This window comes from Rhinolophus sinicus, linkage group LG18 (genome assembly GCF_036562045.2).
Source record: "Rhinolophus sinicus isolate RSC01 linkage group LG18, ASM3656204v1, whole genome shotgun sequence".
In the NCBI taxonomy this organism is placed as follows: Eukaryota; Metazoa; Chordata; class Mammalia; order Chiroptera; family Rhinolophidae; genus Rhinolophus; species Rhinolophus sinicus.
In genome coordinates, this window is record NC_133767.1 from 2341288 (window position 1) to 2364954 (window position 23667).

General features: G+C 42.9%; 1 protein-coding gene and 1 pseudogene across 1 annotated transcript in view; one reads left to right on the plus strand and one right to left on the minus strand.

Annotated features, from left to right (window-relative positions):
• Positions 1 to 19502, minus strand: part of MOSMO (modulator of smoothened) — a 48013-nt gene extending 28511 nt beyond the window's left edge. The window contains exon 1 of the mRNA XM_074322732.1: positions 19210 to 19502. Within this exon, the coding sequence (XP_074178833.1) occupies positions 19210 to 19315 (106 nt within the window). The 5' untranslated portion in view covers positions 19316 to 19502. The remainder of the gene's footprint in view (positions 1 to 19209) is intronic.
• On the plus strand, positions 19381 to 22448 carry LOC109458203 (small ribosomal subunit protein eS4, X isoform; annotated as a pseudogene).
• The last annotated feature ends 1219 nt before the right edge of the window (positions 22449 to 23667 follow it).

The window sequence follows — 23667 nt, forward strand, 5'->3', positions numbered from 1 at the left end:
TGAAAAGATGCTTAACGTTACTAGTCACCAGAAAAATGCAAATCAAAACCACAATGAGAAACTAACTTCATATCCACTAGAATGGCTGTAATAAAAACACACAGATAATAACAAGTATTGACAAGGATGTGGAGAAACTGGAATCCTCATCAGTCGCTGGTGGGGATGTACAATGGTGCAACCACTTTGGAAAACAGTGGCTCAGAAAGTGAAAGGTACGATCCAGCAACTTCACTCCTAGGTGTACACGCAAGAGAAATGAAAACATATGTCCACATAAAAATGTATACATACACGAATGTTCATAGTAGCATTATTCATAATAGCTACAAAAAGTAGAAACAACCCAAATGTCCATCAACTGATAAACATAATGAAGCTTAGCCATACACTGGAGTATTAATCAGCAATAAAAAGAGATGAAGTACTGACACGTGTTACACCACGGATGAACCCTGAAAACATTATGCCAAGTACAAGAAGCCAGACACAAAAGACTACATACTGTATGATTCCATTTATATGAAATCTCCAGAATAGGTAAATACAGACAGAAAGCAGATTGATAGTTGCTGGGATAGTTGGGGGATGACATCTAAACGGCACAGGACTTCTTTATGAGGTGATCAACTGTTCTAAAATTGGCTGTGGTGATGCTTGCACAACTCTGTGAATGTACGAGACCTACCAAAGTGCACACTTTAAAGGGATGAACTGTATGCATCGTATGGCATGTGAATTACATTCAATACGTCGGTCTGGGTGGGAAGAGAGAGAAAAATAAGCTTTTCATGATCTCAGTTCCCTTTCCCCATGCAGAATCATCTGATGCCACTCCTCCCTTCAAAGTACTGTTTGTTACCAGACACTGAGCTTTCAGGTTTCCTACCTATAATTTTTTTGAAACGTCTGAGGCTTTCATCTTGCTTTTCCTTCTACCGGGAACATCCTTTCCTGCCTCTCTTCTTTGGCCAGTTCCTGAATGTTCCTTAGGTCTCGGCGTAGAGGTCACCCCTCCCTCCGTGCAGTCTTTTCTAAGCTTCCAGCCTGAGACAGAGGCACCCCAATGCCCTCCCACGGCAAGGTGAGCTCACCACTGTATTGTGACCATGTGTCAGCCCAGAAGAATACTGAAAACAAAGCCCCAAACTACTGGAACTATTTCATTGTAATGACAGAAAGCACTAGTGCACAGTATGCCTAGAAATATGCTTGAAGTTTATGTTCAGACACACTGAACAAATTTTCAAATGGAAAAACAATGACGTGCCTTATCCAGGTAAGCTTTGCGCACACACACACGTTTAACCTGTTTTGAAAACAGTTTTGATTTTCAAATACTTTGTGTTTGAATCTTTTCCTGCAGCGATGCTGACAGGTTCTGAATCCCAGTAAGGATCTATCCACAGACAAGCAAAATAATAGATCCAAGAGACGACTAAGTCTCAGTGCATTCTTATCAATTATGAATCAGGGAGAAGGTAGAATACATAGTACAGGTTCCATCTAGTCTAAAATAATGTGGTGAGAAACCATCAACAAAACGAGACAACCTACAGACTGGGAGAAGATATTCACCGATACATCTGATAAGGGGTTAATACCCAAAATTTACAAACTCATACAACTTAACACCAAAAAAACAACCCAATTAAAAAATGGGCAGAGGACCAGAAGACATTTCTCCAAAGAGGACATACAGATGGCCAACAGACATATGAAAAGATGCTCAAAGAATTAAAACCACAATGAGATATCACCTCACACCTGTCAGAATGGCCATCATCAATAGATCAACAAACAACAAATGTTGGCGTGGATGTGGAGAAAAGGGAACCCTCGTGCACTGTTGGTGGGATTGCAGATTGGTGCAGCCACTATGGAAAATAGTATGGAGGTTCCTCAAAATATTAAAAATAGAACTACCGTATGACCCACTTCTGGGTATTTATCCAAGGAAATCCAAAACACTAAATCAAAAAGATATACGCACCCCTATGTTCATTGCAGCGTTATTTACAACAGCCACGATATGGAAGCAACGTAAGTGCCCAATAATAGACGACTCGATAAAGAAGAGGTGGTCCGTATATACAATGGAATATTACTCAGCCATAAAAAAGAATGAAATCTTACCATTTGTGACAACATGGGTGGATCTAGAGGGTATTATGCTGAGAGAAATAAGTCAGACAGAGAAAGACAAATACTATAATCCATTTACATGTGGAATCTAAAAAAACAAAATAAACAAACAAAATAGAAACAGACTCATAGATACAGAGAACAAACTAATGGTTGCCAGATGGGAGGGGGGTTGAGGGTGATAAAGGGGAAGGGATTAAGAAGCACAAACTGGTAGTTACAAAATAGTCACAGGGATGTAAAGTACAGCACAGGGAATAGAGTCAATTATATTGTAATGTATAGTGACAGGTGGGGACTAAATTTATCAGGGGGATCACTTTTATAAGTTATATAAATGTCTATATATATAAAAATGTCTATATATGTAAATGTAAGTTATATAAATGTCTAACCACTATGCTGTATACCTGAAATTAATATAAAATAATACTGAATGTCAACAGTAATTGAAAAACAAAAAATAAAATAACATGGTAATATTCTCTGTATAGATTTCTTCCAATTTAAGAATGGACTTCATAAGCAATTTTGCTACGAAGCTTCCAGAATCTGGGAGATGGGATGGAGAAACATGTTTATGGAGGGAGGAATCTGAGAAAATAGTCTAAAAAGATTATCATTAATTTTTATGTGAAGTTATTTAGCAAGCTGGTAACGTAGAAATGTCTACAAGAGGCCCAGATAACTGCATAAAAACCTTTAAGAATGCAACAGCTTTTTCTGTCTAGAAGCTTTAAGTGTCTAAAGTTCCAAATCAACTGATTTCCAAACATTTTGGTGATAAAATGAAAGGAGAAGTTTTTAAAATGAAGTTTTAAAACAGGAAAGGATAATGAAGAAAAGGAAAAGAGAACTTTCTCAACCATAAGATCTGTAATAATGTATATGACATTAAGGGTGTTAGATTTTTTCCCCCTAGACACAAGCTAAGGCCAGAAGACTATAAATATCAATTCAATTAAGAAAGAACAATAGGCAACCCTGTTTCGTGTTATGAATCATACATGTGTCTAACAGCCCAGAGGAAGATTACTTTCGAAATTGGAGGTATTTAAAATGCCAGGAATGTACATTAAACAATCTGCCTTTCGTGACTTTTGAAAGCACGAACAATGCAGAGAGGGAAAAGCAGACACTGCTCTGCTCATGGGCACTCACTCACCTATGTGGTGATGACGGGATGCTGAGGGAGCATCCCTGTAGAACATCAAATATACAATGTGTATCAGCATTGGGAAAGGAAGGTTTTAAACCCAGAAAAATTAAAGGAAGTATGACTGCATAGATTTTATATCTATGTATAACAATTCCTAAAAGAAAGAGGTTAAGAATAGGGAAAAAGGAAACAGCTGTTACACAAATAAATTAAAAACACCCTTCAGATATTTCTACAGTATTTATAGGCTTCTGATGTTTTAAGATCCTTTCTCTTTAATTTCCAGGGCCCAGCAGCCTATCCACGATATTGCTGAAATGATTACAGTCAAACAATATCACAATAAAGGAAAATTCCATTTGTATGTATAGGTATGTATGTACATGCATGTATGTGTTTGGTGTAACTATTATATTCTGAGAACTTTAACAAGGGAAAACTCCAGTTTAATTGATAATGATTTTCACTGATTGATAACTACATACTTTTTATTTTCTGGATAAAAGACACATAGCTCTTAAAATGGATGAGCACAGACTAGGAAAAAGACCTGAAACCAATAATTTAGAACTATAGAAATTTAATGACTTAAGAAATTACAGACTCTGAAAACTGAAACTGCATCCAGATGTCTTTCCAAAAGGTTCTGGTGAGCTAGCTAGCAAACTCCTGGAGATTGTTCTCCGTTGTCTGAGGCACGCAGGAATCTCCAAAGGAGTATAGGAAATTCCGTACTGAGGCAGAGAAACGCAAGGCAAGGGCCCGGGGCAGGTAACAAATGAGAAATGCAACCATCTTGCCACTGCACAAGCAGGGGAGGTATTTGGCACCTTTCTCGTTCCCTTCCCAAACAGAATCTCAGTTGTTTGAGTTCAGAAAAATCTAGTTTTGTCCTAAGCTCTACTTCAAAACCTTGACATTAAAATAAAGGACATTCATAATAAACTTTCGTTCCCCATCACTCATAAATCTGGAGGAGGTGAAAGAATAAATAGTAATAGCTGCCACTATATATTTTGAACGCTTACTTAGCGCCAGTCATCGTGGTAAGTGCTTTGCATATACTCATTTAATTATCAAAACCATCCAATGAGGAAACTGAGTAACAGGCTAAATAACCAGGTACCAGCTAGAAAAAGCTGGAGTTAGGGTGTGAACCAGGTCTGATTGACAGCTGTACTCAAAGCTTACTGTGTAGAACAGTTTAGCTTTTCTTGAATATCTGCCCAGAGAATTAAAACCTTAGAACATCAACACAGAAGTCTCAGAAACACTGACTACCACAGACAGGAGCACACTCTCCACAAACAGCTACTCTGCACAGGAAATACTATTAGGTTGGTGCAAAAGTAACTGTGATTTAAAAGGTTAAAAATAATTGCAAAACCCGCAATTACTTTTGCACCAACCTAATAAAACAGTTTTCTCCAGGTGTTTAGAAACTCAGCTAATCTAATAAAAGACTTTAACACTAGTTTACATTCTCAATTCTGATAAAAAACAATTTTTCAAATTAATCTGATTGCCAAACTTACTTCCTTTTGAAATTTTATTGAAATACTGGGCCTAGATCTTCCAGACAGTTTCTCTGGTATATTATATAAAATTATATTTTAAAGCCACATACTTTTAAGATTTAAAAAACAGAATTCCACTTTGATTCTGCTAATTCAAGAATTCTTCAAATGCTGTAATTTTTAAGATGAGCTCGGAGACTTACTACACAAAGAACTTTAAGCAAGATCTTGTACAGTTTATTTCCTCCCATCATTTCTACTCAGCAAAATCTCAAATAGCAGCTGTGTACTCAAAGTTATTTACATATTTTCTCCCTTAATCATGCCCTTTTGCAAAGGACATAGGAGTTCACTTAACAACCAGTTATTATGTCTTTGTTTCTTTGCTACTTTTGCCTTCTTTAATGAATGAATAGCTCAAAATCAGTTTATAAAGTATTGTTTGTTTCTAGAATCTCGTATGTAAAAAAGGCAGATCCAACAATTGTATTCTTTATCACTCTTTCCCTACGTGTCTCACCATCAAATCACCATAGGATGTCTTAAAAAAAAATCACAATTAGATGCATGTCTTTAAGAATATTGCTTCTCACGTACAACTTCCAAGCTGTATGTCATGTAAGTAATTACGAAGTCATATAAGTAATCATGACTTTGACACTAGCTATAACTCAGGAAACTAGTTATTGGAAACTAGTTATATATTTTTAAAAATTCTGTAACAGCATGGGAAAATGACAAGGATTACTAACAACAAAGCAGAATCAGTCAAGAATTTCTGGAATGTGTACAGGAGAACAGGATCACGGAAAAGGAGTGTCTCTATAACAATACAGAGAGTCTTCTCCCTCATTAGAAAAGTAGACGGATTCTCACCAAAATCTCAGTAAAACCCCAAGCTCAGAGAAACAGGAGCTAAGCACAGTAGAGGGCTATGGGTACTATCTAAGGGGACACAAGAAAAGGCAGTGGGAACTGTACCATGTACCTGACCACCGGGAACAGCTGATGACACCTGCACCCCAGACTTGTTCATCTGGGTATGAACTGTTTGAATGGTTAAGTTGAGGATTTGCCACAATGGGGTTCTAAAGAGCGAGGGCTGAGGGCAGTAGGAGGCGATGCATGAGAGAGAAAACATGTCAGTTAATTAGGCTAACAGAGAGAGAACAAAAGCACTGGCCAACAAGTTACAGAGGCAAAAACTAAACAATGAAATAGCACAGTAGGGAAAACCTAACTTCTCTGATAACTATGAAGATAATCACAATAAAGAATAATTAAATCTTAAATGCAGGGTAGTACACTTAAAGCAGACATCTTACTAGCTGCTGGTATGATTCTAAATGGTTACTGGATGACAGCTACCCACTGGATGGTAAGTAGGCAGATACTAGAAGTAGTTCTCTAAAGCTCCTGGGATTCGCCCTGTATCAGCAACATTTCGACGTACAAGAGTTTGTCTTCTGATCCTAACCCACTAAATCTTATCTAGAGTGGCAGTCCTAACGGTGATCTAACATGCTGACATATGACTGTCTACATCTGTCTTAAATAAGATTCACTGCTACCCTGTTTCCCTGAAAATAAGACCTAGCCAGACAATCAGCTCTAATGCGTCTTTTGCAGCAAAAATTAGTATAAGACCCGGTCTTATTAATATAAGACCCGGTCTTATTTTACTATAATATAAGACCGGGTCTTATATTAATTTTTGCTCCAAAAGACGCATTAGAGCTGATTGTCTGGCTAGGTCTCATTTTCGGGGAAACATGGTATGGTTTTCCAAGTGATTCAATTAATAATTTTTAAACTTTAAACTCTCAAAGTAATTATCCACAGGATAACAAAATATAAAGAGTTTTTCATTTTATGTTTCACAATAAGACAATGAATAGAAAGAACTGTGATGATCGGTCATCCTTTACTTTCAGACCCTTTATCTATCTCAACGTGGTTACTGACTTCAACTAATAAATAAGGTCAGGGTCAGGGTTTATATATGGAGCCAGTTGGGGTAAATCTACTCTAGGTCCGCAGAATATGTCTATAGCCCACTTAGCAAACGTTAGCTCGAGTAAGAAGGTTGACAGGAATTCCCTTGCATTCCAAGTTCCTTGGCTCGCCCATGTCCACTTCCCACTCTGACACCCCACACATACCAGGGGTACGTTCACGCACTCGTACCCTCCTTCCGCTATTGTGTAAACTCTGTCTCAGGTCATTCCACGACTGGAAATCGCTTTAACACACATTTTCTGAAAATTCTCTTTTATTCCTCTGATAGGACAATATGTAAGTCAAAAAATGACCCAAAAGGGCCGGCCCGGTGGCTCAGGCGGTTGGAGCTCCATGCTCCTAACTCTGAGGGCTGCCGGTTCGATTCTTACATGGGCCAGTGGGCTCTCAACCACAAGGCTGCCAGTTTGATTCCTCGACTCCCACAAGGGATGGTGGGCAGCACCCCCTGCAACTAGAAAGGGCAACTGGACCTGGAGCTGAGCTGCGCCCCCCACAACTAAGACTGAAAGGACAACAACTTGACTTGGAAAAAAGGCCTGGAAATGTACACTGTTCCCCAATACAGTCTTGTTCCCCTTCCCCAATAAAATATTTTTTAAAAAATGACCCAAAACATTGTTGAACTATGTAAGAAGAACCTCAGTGAGGCACGTGGAGCCCACAGGAGGAACGCCATCCACTTTAAAGTCAAATGAAAGGATCAGAGAAATAAGCTACCCTTTTTTATTCCTTTCCATCTTTTTAAAATGCTCTTTACTAATGCAACGGTCTGCTTTCTATTTGTTTGCTGTTGCAGAAGTAAATATTTCAGTGACAACATGGTCTTACAGGTAAGCCTAGGAATGTAACTCCTGTGATTCTCTCTCAGAGAATCAAACAATCAACCTACAAATTAACTTTCATCCTATAATATTTTTTCAAAGTCGGGACCTACATGGTATCTGGACCTTCCTTTTCAAAATGAAAACCAACTGACATGCCAAAAAAATTAACACTGATTCTGTGGATATACAGCTACTGAACAATATTTAATATATGTAACAATCTAAGTTTCATAGTTGTAAAAATGAGATAAAGAGACTACAAATGCCAAACAGTCCTCTCTCCTGAGCTCTAGTCCCCTGCTGCTTGGATAATCTACTCACTTCAAACATAATGTGTCTAAACCAAACTTATCGCTTTTACCCATAAATCATCTCGCTCTCCAAAATTCCCAATTCTCTTCCCTCCAGATTAAAGATCTAAGTGTCAACCAAAACTCTTCCTCTTTCCTGCCACATGCAGGCTTGGACTGAGTGCTACCTAGGGTACAGAGATCAATAGATCACATCCCCTGTTCTTAAGGAACTTAAAAATAAATGTGTGCTAGAAAATACGGCAATTAACACACAAATAGCCATGATACAGATATGCTACCACGAAAAAAGTGCGAAGTGTTACCAAGGCAGGAAAAAAACACTTGAGGTAGAAAGATCAAAGAAGGTTTTTATGACGATGGCAGCTGAAATCTGCTTGGAAATGGGTAGGACACTGAGAAGACAGGGACCAGGAAGAGAGAGAGGTCATTTCAGGCCGAGAATAAACAACATAAGCGAAGACTTAGGGATGAGAATAAAGACTGTATTTAGAAACAGAGCAGCAAAGAGTAATAATAAAAGTAGTAGCGAGGACCTAGAAAAAAGGAGGCGGTAGAGCTGAAAGGTGAGCTCGGGCCCAGAGCCCCTGAAGGTTCCTGGCACAGGCACACACAGTGGTTAGAAAAGGGCCAGGACTCGGGAGCTACACTTCCCGGATTCAAATGCTGGCTCTCCCACTTAGCAGCTGTGTGAACTTGGTCGAGGTACTTAACTTTCATATCTCTGTGGGGCTAATAACAGCAATTACATAAGGATGTGAGAATTAAATTAGTCGATAGTGTAAAGAGCCTAGGAAAGTATCTGTCACAAAGCAAACGCTACGAGGTGTGCTCAAACAATATGGTGAATGTTTAAATTTAATAATTTATTACAGTAGAAGGCACATTGACATTAATCCGCTTCAAAATATTCCCCTGGCTTCAACACACTTAGCCCATCCTTCCTGTCACTTTCTGAAGCAGTTCTGGAAGTCCTCTTTCGTAAGTGTCTTTAGTTGCACTGTTGTGGCTGCCTCGATGTCCTGAATCGATTCAAAATGTTTTCCTTTCATGGTCATTTTCACTTTGGGGAAGAGCCAGAAGTCGCACGGTACCAGATCCGGTGAATAAGGTGGATGAGGACACCCCGTAATGTTTTTGACAGAAATTGCCGTACCAGAAGCGAATGGTGACACGGAGAGCTGTTATAATGAAGTAAAGACACTCACGAAAGAGGACTTGCAGAACTGCTTCAGAAAGTGGCAAGAACGACGGGATAAGTGTGTTTGAAGTGAGGGGGAGTATTTTGAGGGGATTAATGGCAATGTGTCTTTCACTGTAATACATTTCTTTAAATTTAAACGTCACTGTATGTTTTGATCACACCTCATGTACAAGTATTTGTTACTATTGTATTTATCCTTTAGAAAGATACACTTAACAGCAATGTATAGAAATGGACTGGAATGGAAATTTCCCTGCCTTCTATCTACCTTCACTGAGGCCATTCCACCTGGAAATGCAAGTACCACCCAAGTCTTGCTAATTATTTAAAAACTCATCATTAAGTATAACAGCTGTGAAGCTCAAATTCCATCTCCTCCTCAACCAGCTGAGCAGAAAGGAGTTTCACACGCATTTGACACTCATTTCATACATGTATAATTCTATCTGCCCAAACACAGTACAGGTTCCTCAGGGAGAAAACCCTTTTTCATTTGCTTCCCTTAGAACACTCAGTCCAGTGCCTTACAGACCACCCCGACCTCAACAAGCATTGGTTGTGAGACTGTCTGGAACAATGTCCAGTGGTACAGGGAACTCCCATGGGAAGATTTAAGGAATACTCATAGTAAATTAAAGATTTATTTTATCAAAATGAGTGGTACTTTATAAATGAAATGGCCTTAGAGAAGTCTTAGAGACTTTGAAGTGCTCTGATCGACAGAACTTATCTGAACACAGCCAAGTTTTAAAAAGAACTTCTATTACTACGGCCGAAAGTAGACCTAACAGCTCCCGGTGAATAACCTACTGTGAATACACCACAAACGGCGAGACAAGGGAAATTCTGCTCTTCCATTTTCTTACTTGGCCCAACCAACTGCATTTTTCTTTACTCCTGTTCAATCTCTAATGATAGCAGTTTATGGTCCCTAGTTGAATAGATCTATATAAAAGTCAACAGCTGCCTTTTTGCTCAATATACACAGCAGCAAGTGTCAAGATGCCAAATGGGATCTTTTATTTATAGCGAAGCTAGTATAAAGAGACACACAAAAAAGTACAGCCTTTTCCTCCTAATTAAAAAAAAAAAAAAAAGAGCAGTGATTTGAAGAAATGACAGTTTGCTTCAAAACTGCATTGGAGTCAAACACTAAAACTTTATGTAAGCAAACTATACGTTGGTTGGTATATACTCACAAAGACATTTAAGTATCATTGATAGCAACACCCAAATCCATATGCTTCCTTATTTTGTCAACTCTAAAGCAATAAATCCCAAAGGAACATTACATTGTACTTGCTTAGTTGGTAAGCCGGATTTGGTAAGGAGTTACCTCCCTGAAATTTACAGCTAATGAGAGAATACACAGTAAAGATGACAGAGGTATATTATTGAAAAGTGATTTTGATCCAGACACTTATTTTTAGGCACCCTGATATTCAAAGATCCTTAGGTTCCCTCCTGGCGCTTACCTAACCTCTCTACTATCTCAGCAATAGCTTTTATCAACATTACTTTTTCGTCAGTCTACAGTCAATCAAAAATGAAACAATTTAGCCACTACACCCAATCCTTTGTTACCAACTGGGTCAGCTTTTATTAAGTACTAAACTTTTTAGCAGTAAGCTGCTAGTTGGGTAGAGAATTCTAGAAGGCACTTGGAAAAAAGTGTGTAGCTCCAGAGATTAAAAAGAAAACATTTTGACAACTAAAAAGATATGAATGTCGTGTTTACATAAATCATCATAAGCAGGTAAAGCAGTAAATATGAAATTTATACCTGTATATTGTCACTGCTGTCACAACCTAATCTCCTGAGTTATTTAGAGGATATAAGACAAGGTCACTATCTAAATGATTATCCATTCAAGTTGCATGATTAAACTCTTATTTATAATTCAACAATAATGTCATACAGCAATACTCCATTATGTGTCTAAATTATGCGTATATGATTATGCAATATGGCCTATTTCTTAAGTAAGCACTGAAATGGGATATGGAAGAAAAAAGCAGCTGCATTACAGGAGCTAATGACAACTAGGAGAAATTTTATTCCATAAATGAAACTAAATTCAGTCGTAATATTTGCCAGGTTTCCATAAAGAAACAGCTATCTCATGTATTTCAAACTTATTTTCAGCCTTTGAAGTGAGACTAACTGACTCTCGATACTCCCACAGTAAAGCTTTATAGACCACTTGCTCTTAAACACAGTACTTTAAAAATAATTTCTGAACTAAATGATTTTCACAATTCACTGCGGTTATTATGCTTTAACCTATAGAACACAAAGTTGGAGGCTGCACCTGCGTAACAATTGGAAGTCCTGAAAGAGGTATTAATCAAGTCTGAGTGACGTAATTTTTATTAATAAAAAACCCTCACTACAACTAGTCCAAGATCAATTACATGGCTAGTAAACAGTAGGACTGGGATTTGACTGTATGTTGGTTTGACCCCGTGCCCTTATCCCCATGCTGGGCTGCCTTTCACGTAGGAAACCTCTTCACTCTGTTCCAGACACATAAACCCAACGCATTCCTGGGTTTGGGACTTCTGTGTGTCCGTCCCATTAGTTTATATTACCACTACGGATTTCACAGCCTCTCTTCCGAGACTGGACCCAGCTGGGTTTCAAGAGCATTCAAATACAGACACATCATGTTGCTTTAGATCTTTTTTTAGAACAAAGTAAGACATACGTAAATAAATATAACAGATAATACAAAAGGGAAATATTTAAAAACTCAGATGTTTTGATCTTTTATATAATAAACAATGACTAACATTTGAGCATTTATTATGTATTAGACCATGTGCTAATTCCTTATATGCCATATTTTATCTCCTCACAACCATCTTTGAAATAAATATATCACCCCCATTTAATAGCTGAGAAATCAAATTATATGCCCCGAATCATAGAGTTCATAAAAAGGGAGTCCAGAAATCAAATCTAGATCTGTCTGACCCCAAATCCCAGAGAACAATTTCACTGCATTGCAAGTCCAATAGAAACCCAGTATTTATCAGGACAGGGGTTAAGTGACAGCACTGTTTTAGGTCACGCTAAGCTCAACAGTGGGGGACGATGGACGATGACTATTACTATGACAGCTTGGAAAGAGGCTCTGGCAGCCAAGGGACAAAGAACTTAACAAGCCTTGTCAATCTAATGAATACAATAGCAGTCATCACTGTAATTTCTTTTTCTGCATTTCCTTCCTTTTAGTGATTTCCACTTATTCATGGCTTCTGTCCATGTTCTTGGTCCCAGATTCCCTTTCTCCAAAACTTTTAGGCCTACTAGCTTACAACCTTCATCCTGAAGTAGCTACATCTCTCTTGATAATGGTTAAAAAAAAAAAAAAAAAAAAAAGATAACTTCTGGAACTAAGATTGCAAAGGAAAAAAATGGTTTTGTTCAGGAAATCTAATCTTATATTAGAAAATCTGGCCTACACTATAAATTCACATTATAAGTGATTTCAAGCCTTACGTACTTGTATGTCCTGTGAACATTGTAAGAAGACTGGTCTTTGAATTTTTTGGTCAGAATTCTTATTATTTGATATGCTGAAATGAATAACACTAATGTCATTTAAAAAAACAAACACGGGCAGCTGGATGGCTCAGTTTGTTAGAGCGCGAGCTCTCCACAGCAAGGTTGCCGGTTCAATTCCTGCGTGGGATTATGGGCTGCACCCCCTGCAACTAAAGATTGAAAATGGCAACTGGACTTGGAGCTGAGCTGCGCCCTCCACAGCTAGATTGAAGGACGACTTGGGGCTGATGGGCCCTGGAGAAAAACACTGTTCCCCAATATTCTCCAGTAAAAAATAAAAAAATTAAATCTTTGTGCCACTTGACCATTGTGGGGGGGAAGTGTTAGTCTTTAAAGTAAAAGAAATTCTTGGCACAAATGCCTGTCAACTGAAGAATGGATAAATGTGGTGTATCTCATTTAGATGTACCACATTATCTGGCAATAAAAAGAAATGAAGTACTGATAACTTACTATCATATGGATGAACCTTGAAAACATGACGCTAAGTAAATGAAGCCAGTCACAAAGGACCACACATTGTGTGATTCCATTTACATGAAATGTCCAGAATAGGCAAATCTACAAAGACAGAAAGTAGATTAGTGGTTGCCTAGGAGGTTGGGGTGTGTGGCTAAGGGACACAGGGTTTCTTTCTGGGGTACTGAAATGTTCTAGAATTGACTGTGGTGATGGTGGCACAACTCTGTGAATATGCTAAAAGCCACTGAATTGCACTTTAAATAGGTAAACTTTATGGTTATGTGAATTATATCTCAATAAAGCGGTTTTAAATAAAGAAAATTTATTTTTAAAAAAAGATTCAAAAGACCATGGAACAAAATGAATGTTAATGCTTTTTGAAATAAAGGAGAACACAGTATCAAGATTTTTGCCCTCTTAGGTAACCAAAATTCTGTCCTTTTCTACAAGTCATGTCCAAAGAGATTTAGAAAGTTCTAGACGGCTCGGATGTTACAGAGTCCCTGGTGCCAAAGCACCTTCGTGATCACTGAAGCTGTCACAGTTCCGGGGAAAGGGCTTGTTATTTAACAATTTTCTAGTATTTCAAAAAAATAGGTTTGCTTTGGCAGCTTGTAATGTGAATGTTCTGAACCAAGGACCCCCCAGTTTTAGGCCAGGATCTACTGGTATTAGATCGTGAACTCTTACTCGACAGTCAAAGACCACAGCCCCCATCTGAGGTTTAGCAGGATATCCTGTGGAGAAGGCGGTGAGTAACAAAATGGGAAATGACCTCCTCCCCCACCTTCCACTTCCCCAAGCACCTGTGGGTCTTTATACTTGAGGAAAAAGGAGACTCTTTTTCACAAAACACCAGCCATCTCCTGGGTTTCAAACAGGTAAAGCTTTGTCTGTGATTCTGATGTTTGGGGGGGCCAGGGGTCTGTGAGAATAACACTCTTAGCTTCTGTGTTCCCTCCCCTCACTCAATCCCTCCCAAGTCAGGAGGAATGACTTCATTTGATTGGCAGTTTAGGAGGAAACACTGGGCATATGTGGTCCAACTTTTTGCCGTTGGGAGCATCTCTGGTCTTAGATGCTAAGTCTTATAGGACAGGACCCCAGTCCTGCCTGGGATTGGAGAGTTGAGTCTGTTCACATTTGAGGTCAAGTGAGAGGAAGTTGCTTGTCCACAGTTAGAAGCCACATCCCCCACATCCTCTTTATCCGTAATAAAACACCATTTTGGCCCCTAATTACCTTATTCTTTCCCCCCCTCCGTTAGTTCAGAATACATGCAGGGAAGAGGATGTCAGTTATTGAGACCCCTCAATATTCTAACATCCAATCTAAACAATTTCAAAAAGAACAAAATGAAACTATTTTCAGGGTTCAATATACTATGACAGACTACAATGTGGGTCTGATAATCAATTCTAGAGAAGTTCTGATTAGATATAAGGGAGCTGTTCCTTCATGTACCAGAGAGACTTTTGGGAAACACTTGGAAATCTTCATAAAGAACACTTAGCAAAGCCATCTAGGATGATTCGGGATGGTATAACGCTTAAGTAACCAGCGAAATCCCTCCTGGAAAGAGATGGACGCCTCAATCAAGGGCTCTCTATATTTATCAGATCATCTATAGATCATCTATATTTATCAGAAGCAAGTTTTGCTTAACTGTCAATCTTGTTAAAATTAACTCAATAAAACAAAAACTTTTTTTTTTTTTTCCACAAAAAGTGTTTCTTTAGGGATGAGAAACCAGTGACAGTGAGGTTAGGGGACTTGCACAAAGCAAAGGACATCCATCACATTAAGACTGAAACCCAAATCGCCTTCTTTCCCCATTCTGTAATCTGGCAAAAACTTCTGCCACTGAAGAATTTTAATCTCATTTAAGTAAACAAAAGGTGTGCATAAATAAGATATAGGTAATACTTCCATGAAGAGTTGTTTTGAAGGGAGTCTTTGCAATACAGAAGCTCAAATCTCATGTGCAAAGCATTTATATGGGGGAAAATGTGGAAATGACTGTTTTACATTGGCCAAATATAATAAGCCTAAGGAATCAAATTAAGTCATTGACGCAAAAACTATACCGCATTACATAAAATGAAAGACATTGCTATTGACGTGCAGTTTAGTAATTAGCAGAAATTTGACCCCAGCATAGCAGAACTGGGTAATTCTGTCATTATATTCACCTACCATTTATTATTTTTGATTACATTAATAGAAACTGCTAAGAGGCCTTATAAAGTACCCTCCACCACGTACGTTTCCCATACATATGCATATTTATTTCCATTTCACTGTATCTTCAAAAGTTTGTGCATCTCTACAAGCCATTAGAACAAACTCAGGAAATGTAACCACACACAGATGAAAATAAAAGGAACATACTTTCTCTGTATCTGGACCAACACAATAAAAACAAACTAAACGCTCTGCCAGCAGAAGCATGCTCCACAATCTTAAAGTAATCTAATTTATTAGTTGGGATTTTAGGAAGTTATTCTGTTCAGCTGTTTTTGAGTATTTCATCTCCTTTTGTGGTAATTCAAGTAGGATCTGAAGAGTAGAGAGACGAGAACCCGGAGATGAGAGACTAAGAGAGGAAGAACAGTATGGAGTGATGAAGCCCAAAGCCAAGAGGGAAGAATGTATCTGACTTGGGCTAAGCCTGGCCATATTATTCTTGACGTTTCCTTATTTCCAAGAACATCTAATAAACAAAACATGTCAGTTCTCATAGTAACAAGCTCTGAGCTCTAATTTCAAGACTGGGATTCTGACACCTGTTGTCATACACTAAAACAGCAATACAATACCTAACTTTCACTAAGCACTTACTATGTGTTTTACATGGATTAACTCAATCATCACAATAACCCAATGAGACGGAAACTACTGTCATCCCTATTTTACAGAGGAGAAACTATAAAGAGTGCGGCTAAGTAACTTGTCTAAAGTCACAGAGCCAGCAAGTGAGATTTGGATTTGAGCCCTGAAACTTTCCTTTAGTAGTTCACTGCAGTGCTTTTCCAACTACATTCTGCAGAACTTTCAAAATATATTTCATCCATTTAAAAAATCATAGTAAAACATCACAATCAAAACTTTTATACACTATATGTAATGCACCAAATGGAACAAACACATTAACTTTTGCTGCCGGGTTAAGTCACGTTAGTGCAGATTTTAGAATACAGTTAATCCTGTCACTTCTGAGATCTTGTCTGAACTTCCTGTAAATGTTTCCTTGCAAATTTGGAAGGTGTAACTCTGCACTGATTTTGTTTTTCTTTAAACTTAAGACAGGATCTGTGTCCACGTAAAAGTGAGCATACGAGTTCAATCAAACCCCAAGCAAAGTTCAGGCACATCTTATCACAGTGCAAAAGCACAAGCGTGAACAAAGGAACATATTATACCATTCCATTTTAAGTTCTGGAAGGGCTTACTGTCTGACATTTTTAAGGTAAGAAATATTTTGAAAAATTTCCTAATAGCTCCTATTATTCCTCTTTCTAGCTACAGAATATTTAACTAAAAGGTATCCTGAGACGGCCAGGGAAACAGTTAGGAGAAAACAATTACTTCTTCACTCCACTTCAGCCACACAGCCCCACTGCCACTCTCTGGACACTGCCCACCATCTCTGCTCTTCCACTCTGTGGTACCAATCGCTCCCTGTCAGGTTTTCGATTCTATTGGGCCCACTCTTCCACTGAGCATATACCACCTGCTATTCATGGACCAATCCATCAGCTCTTTCCTGTATTTTTTACTTTTTACAGCTGAGATTCCATGAGCTCTCATGACAATGATACTCAGACTATACCCTAAACACCTTTGCTCCTCTGTCAGTTTGTTGCATGCAGCTGGCGAACCCCAACCTGAATGAAGCCTTCTCCTGGCTTTCGCCACACACTGGCACCAAATTAGCTGAGTGCCCCTAGAGCAGGCCAACAAGCACATGAGTTATCCCACAATATGTTCAATGACCACCAACTTCCATGAGGCTCCAATGCTGCTAGACTGTCCCATGTCACTGGTTGACAGGCTTTCTCTGAAACGTTTTCTACATCCTTTAAACCTTGGACTTCTGATCCTCCCCTCTCCACAGCAGCTCGCAGAGGAAGACTCCGCCTGCTAACCTGGAGCTGCACTCATCCTGCCCTCGCCTTCTCTCCAACATAAAAGAGGAGCTACACCTGGGCTTGGAATGCTGCCCGTTTTCATCTTCTCAGGAATGTTACGCCATTACTTCTCTTTCTTCCCCGGGATACAACAGTTCCCTCTTTCCACTATACCTTTCCCATGGATATTAGATCAGTCTATTTTACACATTGGGATTCCACGTGAAACTTCTTTGCAAAAAAGATCTTTTCTGCTAAAACTGAAAACTCCTTGCCCTTTAGTAAAGTCCCAAAGAAAGTCTCATATAGGAGTCAGTCACTACACATATAATTAGGATAAAAACAACAGATCATGAACTGGATGTCACATAACTGTATAAACTGGGAACACTGACGTCACCGACACTTTCAGAAACAAAGCCAAATTCTAAACCATTCTGATACTTTATATGCTTTACAATTTTTAAAATATTGGGATGTAATTGACACATAACACTGTATGTTTAAGGTGTACAATGTGTCATTCCATAGATTTACCTACTGAAATGACTGCCACCACAGCATGAGCTACCACGCTGTGGTGTCACATAATATGAACTGTGCTTTATAATTAAGAGCTCTGCTACAACTGTATAGGCAAGAAAAGAATTTTTAGAGTGTTATTTTAATAACCAGTAAATCTGACTGCATGATTTTGTGTTATTAGGTCTGGATGAGAAAGAGAAGGGAGGGAGGAGGAAGCAACAAATGTCCCAGCTACAGCTTTTTTGAAGAGCTAAAAATATTGCAGGATAAATACAGAACCCTAAGTAACACTTAGGAAGTAGTTGGACAGCGTAGTGACACATTTTTATAACGAATTATTCACGGGAGGAGCGTGACAGTCCCTTCACCTGCACTGAACGAGCAGTTCCAACACGAGCTCGCTCCTCCATCGCGCTCAGCCCGCCGACAGCTGTCACATTCACGAAGGGGTGGGTCGCACGGGTCTGGGTGCCCGCGGGTGCGTGTATGCGGCGGCGGCCCGGGCGGAGGGAAGCCTCGTGGGGGCATTCCCCGGGCGCAGCCCCCAGAACGGCGCCGGCCCCGTCCCTGGGGCACAGCAGGCCCCGCCGCGGGCGCCCCGCACCTCGGATGCGTTATTTAATGTTGTAACTACTAAGAAGCTCTACGGCGCTTTGCGAGGCGCTGGGAGGAGAGATGCGCCATAAAACGAAGTTTATTATTAGTCGGCTCAGCGCTCCCCGGCCTAAAATAAAGCCACAGTATAACCACAGAGACTTTAAAGGGAAAAATCGGAAGCCACCAGCGTCTCCAGCCCCGCCGAGCGGGCAGGGGCTCGGCGGGCGCGCGGGGGGGGGGTTCCTGCCGGCGCCCCCGCCCCAGGAGCCCCGCCTCGCCGCCACCTCCGCGCCCCGCCCCGCGCCCGCCCGGCCTCCCCTCGCCCCCCGCAGCCCCGCTCCGGCCCGGCCTCCCCGCAGGCTCCCCAGTTCCTTCCCAGGCGCCTCAGCTTCCTCCACATCGCTTCCCTCCCGTCTCCCACCTGGACTTTTTTTTTTTTTTAATTCAGGACGGAGCCGGTCCCTCCGCGGTCCCTCGGGTCGGGGGGCTGTCCCCCTGACCCGCTCCCCTGGCCCGGGGCCCCCCTCCCAGCCTAGCTCTCCTCGCCCCCCGACCGCTTTTCCTCAGCCCGGGGTCCCGCTCGCCACCAGCGCGTCCCCCTCTCCGTCCCTGTCCCCTCAGCCCCGGCCGCCCGGCCCCTCGCCCCTCAGGCCGGCGGCCCCCGGCGCGCGCCCGGCAGCCCTCAGCCGGGTGCCCTCCCCGCCCTCGCCCATCCCCCGACCCCCGCGCGCCCGCCGCTCACCCGCGGACTCCCCGGTGTTGATCCAGTCGGGGTTGGCGATGCTGGCGATGGCGAAGATATCGGCGGCGAGAAAGAGACATCCTGAGATGATGGTCAGTTTATCCATCTCCCCGCCCCGCTCCCCCCACCCCCCGAGCCCCGGGCAGGCCGCGGCCTCACGCCTCCCGCCCCATGGGCCGCCGCCGGGGCCCGGAGACCCCGCGCCGCCGCCTCGCGCCTCCTCGGCCCCGCGCCGCTCGCGCTCTCCGCGCGCCCGGGACCAGCAGCCGCGGCGCGGCCCGCACAGCCGGAACCGCCGCCCGACCCGGAACTTATCGGCTCGCCCGCCCCTCACCCGGAAGTGAACCCGCGCCGCTGGCCCCGCCGTGTCCTCGCGGCTCTGCGCCCGCCTGGACGCCCAGCCCGTGGCCCCGACCGTGCGGACCCTCCCGGGCCCGCTCCGTCCGGCCTCCGCGGCCGCCGGGCTCAGGCCCCTGCCCCGCGCCCGGTCTCTTCCAACCGGCCAGGCTTTCTTGCCAATAGTAACAGTGTTGTCGTCGTTAATGACTGTTTGGTGACAAAATGCCCCTCCACCCTTAGCCTTTCAAAAGGAAGACCGGATTGGGGCAGAGGGGGCGCCCGTCTGCCCTGTCACCTTGTATTGTCATTGTCCCCTCCGAGTCGGTCAGCTCAGCACTGCCCCGGGTAGGACATAACCAGGGACACCTGTGGCGCGCACGTGAGACGAGGTCCCCGCTCTCTTGAAGCTGGCGTCTTGCTGGGGAAGAGACAGAAACGCGTTAAAACTGGTTTCTAAAGTAAAGATCATTTCATGTGTTGACCTATGAATTTAGTAGGGGTCGGTCTGATGGGGGCGGGGCGCGAAAGGTTACACCGAGACCCCGCGATCATACAGATCTGACCTATGAACTCGTTCCGTGCCCGGCGCAGCCAGGGCTCATGGTGCCAAGAAGCATCTGAAGCGCATGGCGGCTCCAAAGCACTGGCTAAACTGACAGGTGCGTTTGCGCCTCGTCCATCCACCAGTTCCCACAAGCTGAGGGAATGTGTCCCTCTCATCACCTTCCTAAGGAACAGACTGAATGTGCCCTAACAGGACACGAAGCACGGAAGGTCTGCAAGCAGCGGTTTATTAAGATTGATGGCAAGGTCCGAACTGATACAACCTCCCCCACTGGTTTGGTGGATGTCGTCAGCATGGACAAGACAGAGAACTTCTGCCTGCCCTATTTCTCCAAGGGGCGCTTTGCTGTTCATCGTATTACACCTGAGGAGGCCAAGTGCAAGTTGTGCAAAGTGAGAAAAATCTTCGTGGGCACAAAAGGAATCCTTCACCTGGTGACCCATGATGCTGGCACCATCCGCTACCCCAATCCCCTCATCAAGGTGAACGACACCATTCAGATTGATTTCGAGTCGGGCAAAATTACTGATTTCATCAAGTTTGACCCTGGTAACCTGTGTGCATAGTGACTGGAGGTGCCAACCTGGGAAGAACTGGTGTGATCACCAACAGAGAGAGACACCCTGGTTCTTTTGATGCGGTTCACGTGAAAGATGCCAATGGCAACAGCTTTGCCACCCAGCTCGCCAACATTTTTGTTATTGGCAAAGGCGGCAAACCATGCATTTCTCTTCCCCGTGGAAAGGGTGTCCGCGTCACCATTGCTGAAGAGAGAGACAAAAGAGACTGGCAGCCAAAGAGAGCAGTGGGTCAAATGATCTCTAGGTGACATCACTGGAAGAGTCTCCATCCCCAATTAAAGATAATATAGCATTGAAAAAAAAAAAAAAAAAGATCTGGACTATGAAAATCTGGGCCAGACTGCTCCAGACAGAGGGAGAAGCAAGTGCCAAGAGCTTTGGGGTGGGGACAGGGAAGAATGAATGGTCTGTGGCTGGACAGAGTATGGAAACCCAAAGAGGTAGGCAGAAGCCGAATGTAGGCTTAGGGAGCCATAATAACGGGTTGGGTTTTCTAAGTGCATCCGGAAGGCACTGCAGGGTTTTCAGCAGGAGAGGGAGAACATTTTATTTAATCTGTAAAGACAGTGCAGATTGGGGGGGGGAGGGGCAAGAGGGAAAGCAGGGATATCAGATAAGAGGCAAAGTAGTCCAGGAAAGAGAAACATGGCTTTGGCTGGGATGAGAGTAGCGAAGATGGAGAAAAACGGGAGATTGGGATGTTTCGTAGGCAGAGGGACTGACGAGCTGATAGTGGGGGCGGGGCTGAAAGAGGATTTGGGAATAACTCGTAAATTCTTGGCCTGATGTTTGCGGATAATTTTTACTAGTTTTTGGGGCCTGAAGAGAGAAGCTTAAGTTGGATGGATAAACAGAAGGGGAAAAAAAAGATATTGGCGTAATTTGTTAGCAATACAGTGGTCTGTCCAGCTACAATTTTGCTGTCCAGTGGAGGTTTCCTTTTCCTTCGTGGCTCAGGGATCAAATCACCATTAACCCTGATTTTGGATCGTGCTCTTTTTTCCTGGATAGTCCCCCATGCAGCAAACAGATAACACATTCCTTTTCTCCTGAATGCCACCTAGGTCACCTCTAGAAAGACCTAGAAGAGTGACATCTCTCTCTATTTTTGGAATGCCTACATGGCCACAAAACTCAGCAAGTTTCAAATTCCACCAAATCCATCGGCCTTGCAGAAATGTGCAGAGTTCTCAGTGTCACCACATAGATTGGGTAGGGACGGGTTTGACTGCTCGTCTACAAGGTTCTGTTCAAACAGGGGTGTCTTGGGGGGGAAAGGTTTTTTTTTTTTTTAATATACCATTTATTTTTCCTCTGCCACAGAAATTGGCACAAGCTGATTTATGTATTCCAGGAATTCAGATATGCGTATCACATTGCTGCAGGAGGTCTTTACTTTGTTTTGCTTTTTTTTTTTTTTAAGCATGGAGACGTTTGATGGAGCCATAATCTTGGCTTCGTGTCTGGTGTTTCTATTGCCCAGTAATAGAAGAAACGCCCAACTATCCAGTTCTGAATTCTCAAACGGTGCCCACTGATGGTCCCCACTGGGCAGCGGATGAGAACCCCAGGGTGCAATGTTGGAACAGTTTGCCGATTCTCGCTCCAACTGAGGAGAATGATGATGACTTGATTCTTGTGTTTATAAAATACAAGTAGAAATTCCTCCTCCTATCCAGGCAGCACTTCCCAGCCCCTCCTGCTTCTGCCCCTCCACCAAAGGTTTTGGCTTTAAGAATAAAGCATAAAAGCAACCAGTATGGAGTTTAAAAATTTAAAACACGTTTTACCAGCTGACTGGCTGTGCATCACTACAGACCGTGGGGGTGGGAGGGGTGGGCAGGGACCGAGTACTGCTCACAGAGTCCCCATGAATAGTTTCAGCTGCACGTCTCTCTCGTCTCCCAATACCTGGTGTTTCAAAGTCCCAAGTGTCTCTGAGATCGGTGAGACATACTGGATCCCTTCTCCTCCATAGCTCAGTGTAGAGTTTAGCAGAGGCAAACCCTAGGGGTGAGGGAGAGGCGGTGCGATGGAGTAAAAAGAACACAAAACTGCCTCAGTGCCAGAAACCCCCCATCCTCTGTCACCCCTAAGAAAAGCAGCTGCGACTTTTCTATTCAGAGAGAGCATGAGCTATGAGACTCCTCAAGGCAGCAGGTCCTTGGGGACCCAGAAGCACACAGAAGGCCCCCAGCAGGGAGCTCTGCTGGCAGCCTGAAGTCAGCACAGCCACGGTGCGCTGCTAAAGGGCTTGAACACAGCGTGCGTTATCGTGATGGATGGTAGGCCTCGGCCAGCAGAAGCTGACCCCGACGGGACCTCTGGGGAAGCTGTGGCCGGGACTGGGCAATCACTCTTCTCTCCAAGGAGTCTCTTTGGCCTGACAGGCTAAAGAGCACACTGCCTCCCTGGGGGTCAAGTTCAGCATGCAGGCCAAGAGTGTGGTGGGTGTCCCACACGTGTGCACCTGGGGTTTCTGGGACTAGATGCAACCAAAGAGGCAAATCTGGAGGTCAAGAGCTTGTGCCTTGGGCTCACATCACGCTTGGTCTCACAGACGGGGTTCCACTGGAGCTGCCCCTGGGGACGAGAGGTCATCAGTCAATGTGCAGGAAGTTTCTTAGGGAACTCTCAGGATCTACTCCGGGGGAGGAAGGGAAGCAAGCAGGATGGGGCCGAGGGAGCAGTGTGGCTGTTGGTGCAGTCACGGGAGGAGGCTTGAAGCTGGAGGCTGTTCACAGTTGTTCGGAGCTGGTGTGGAGGGGCCAACCCTTTGTACCCCGCATGGACCAGTCACTGGGAGCTAGCTGCCCCAGGAATGGGGCATGACCTTGGGGAGGGTGGCTGTCCAGCCAAGGCCAATTCCTTGAGAGGGCTGGCAGTGGAGATCTGTCCACCTTCCTACACCTTCAGAGCAGGGGACTGTCCTTTAGCCCTGAAAGGGACTGGGCAGCACACTGTGGCCTTGGC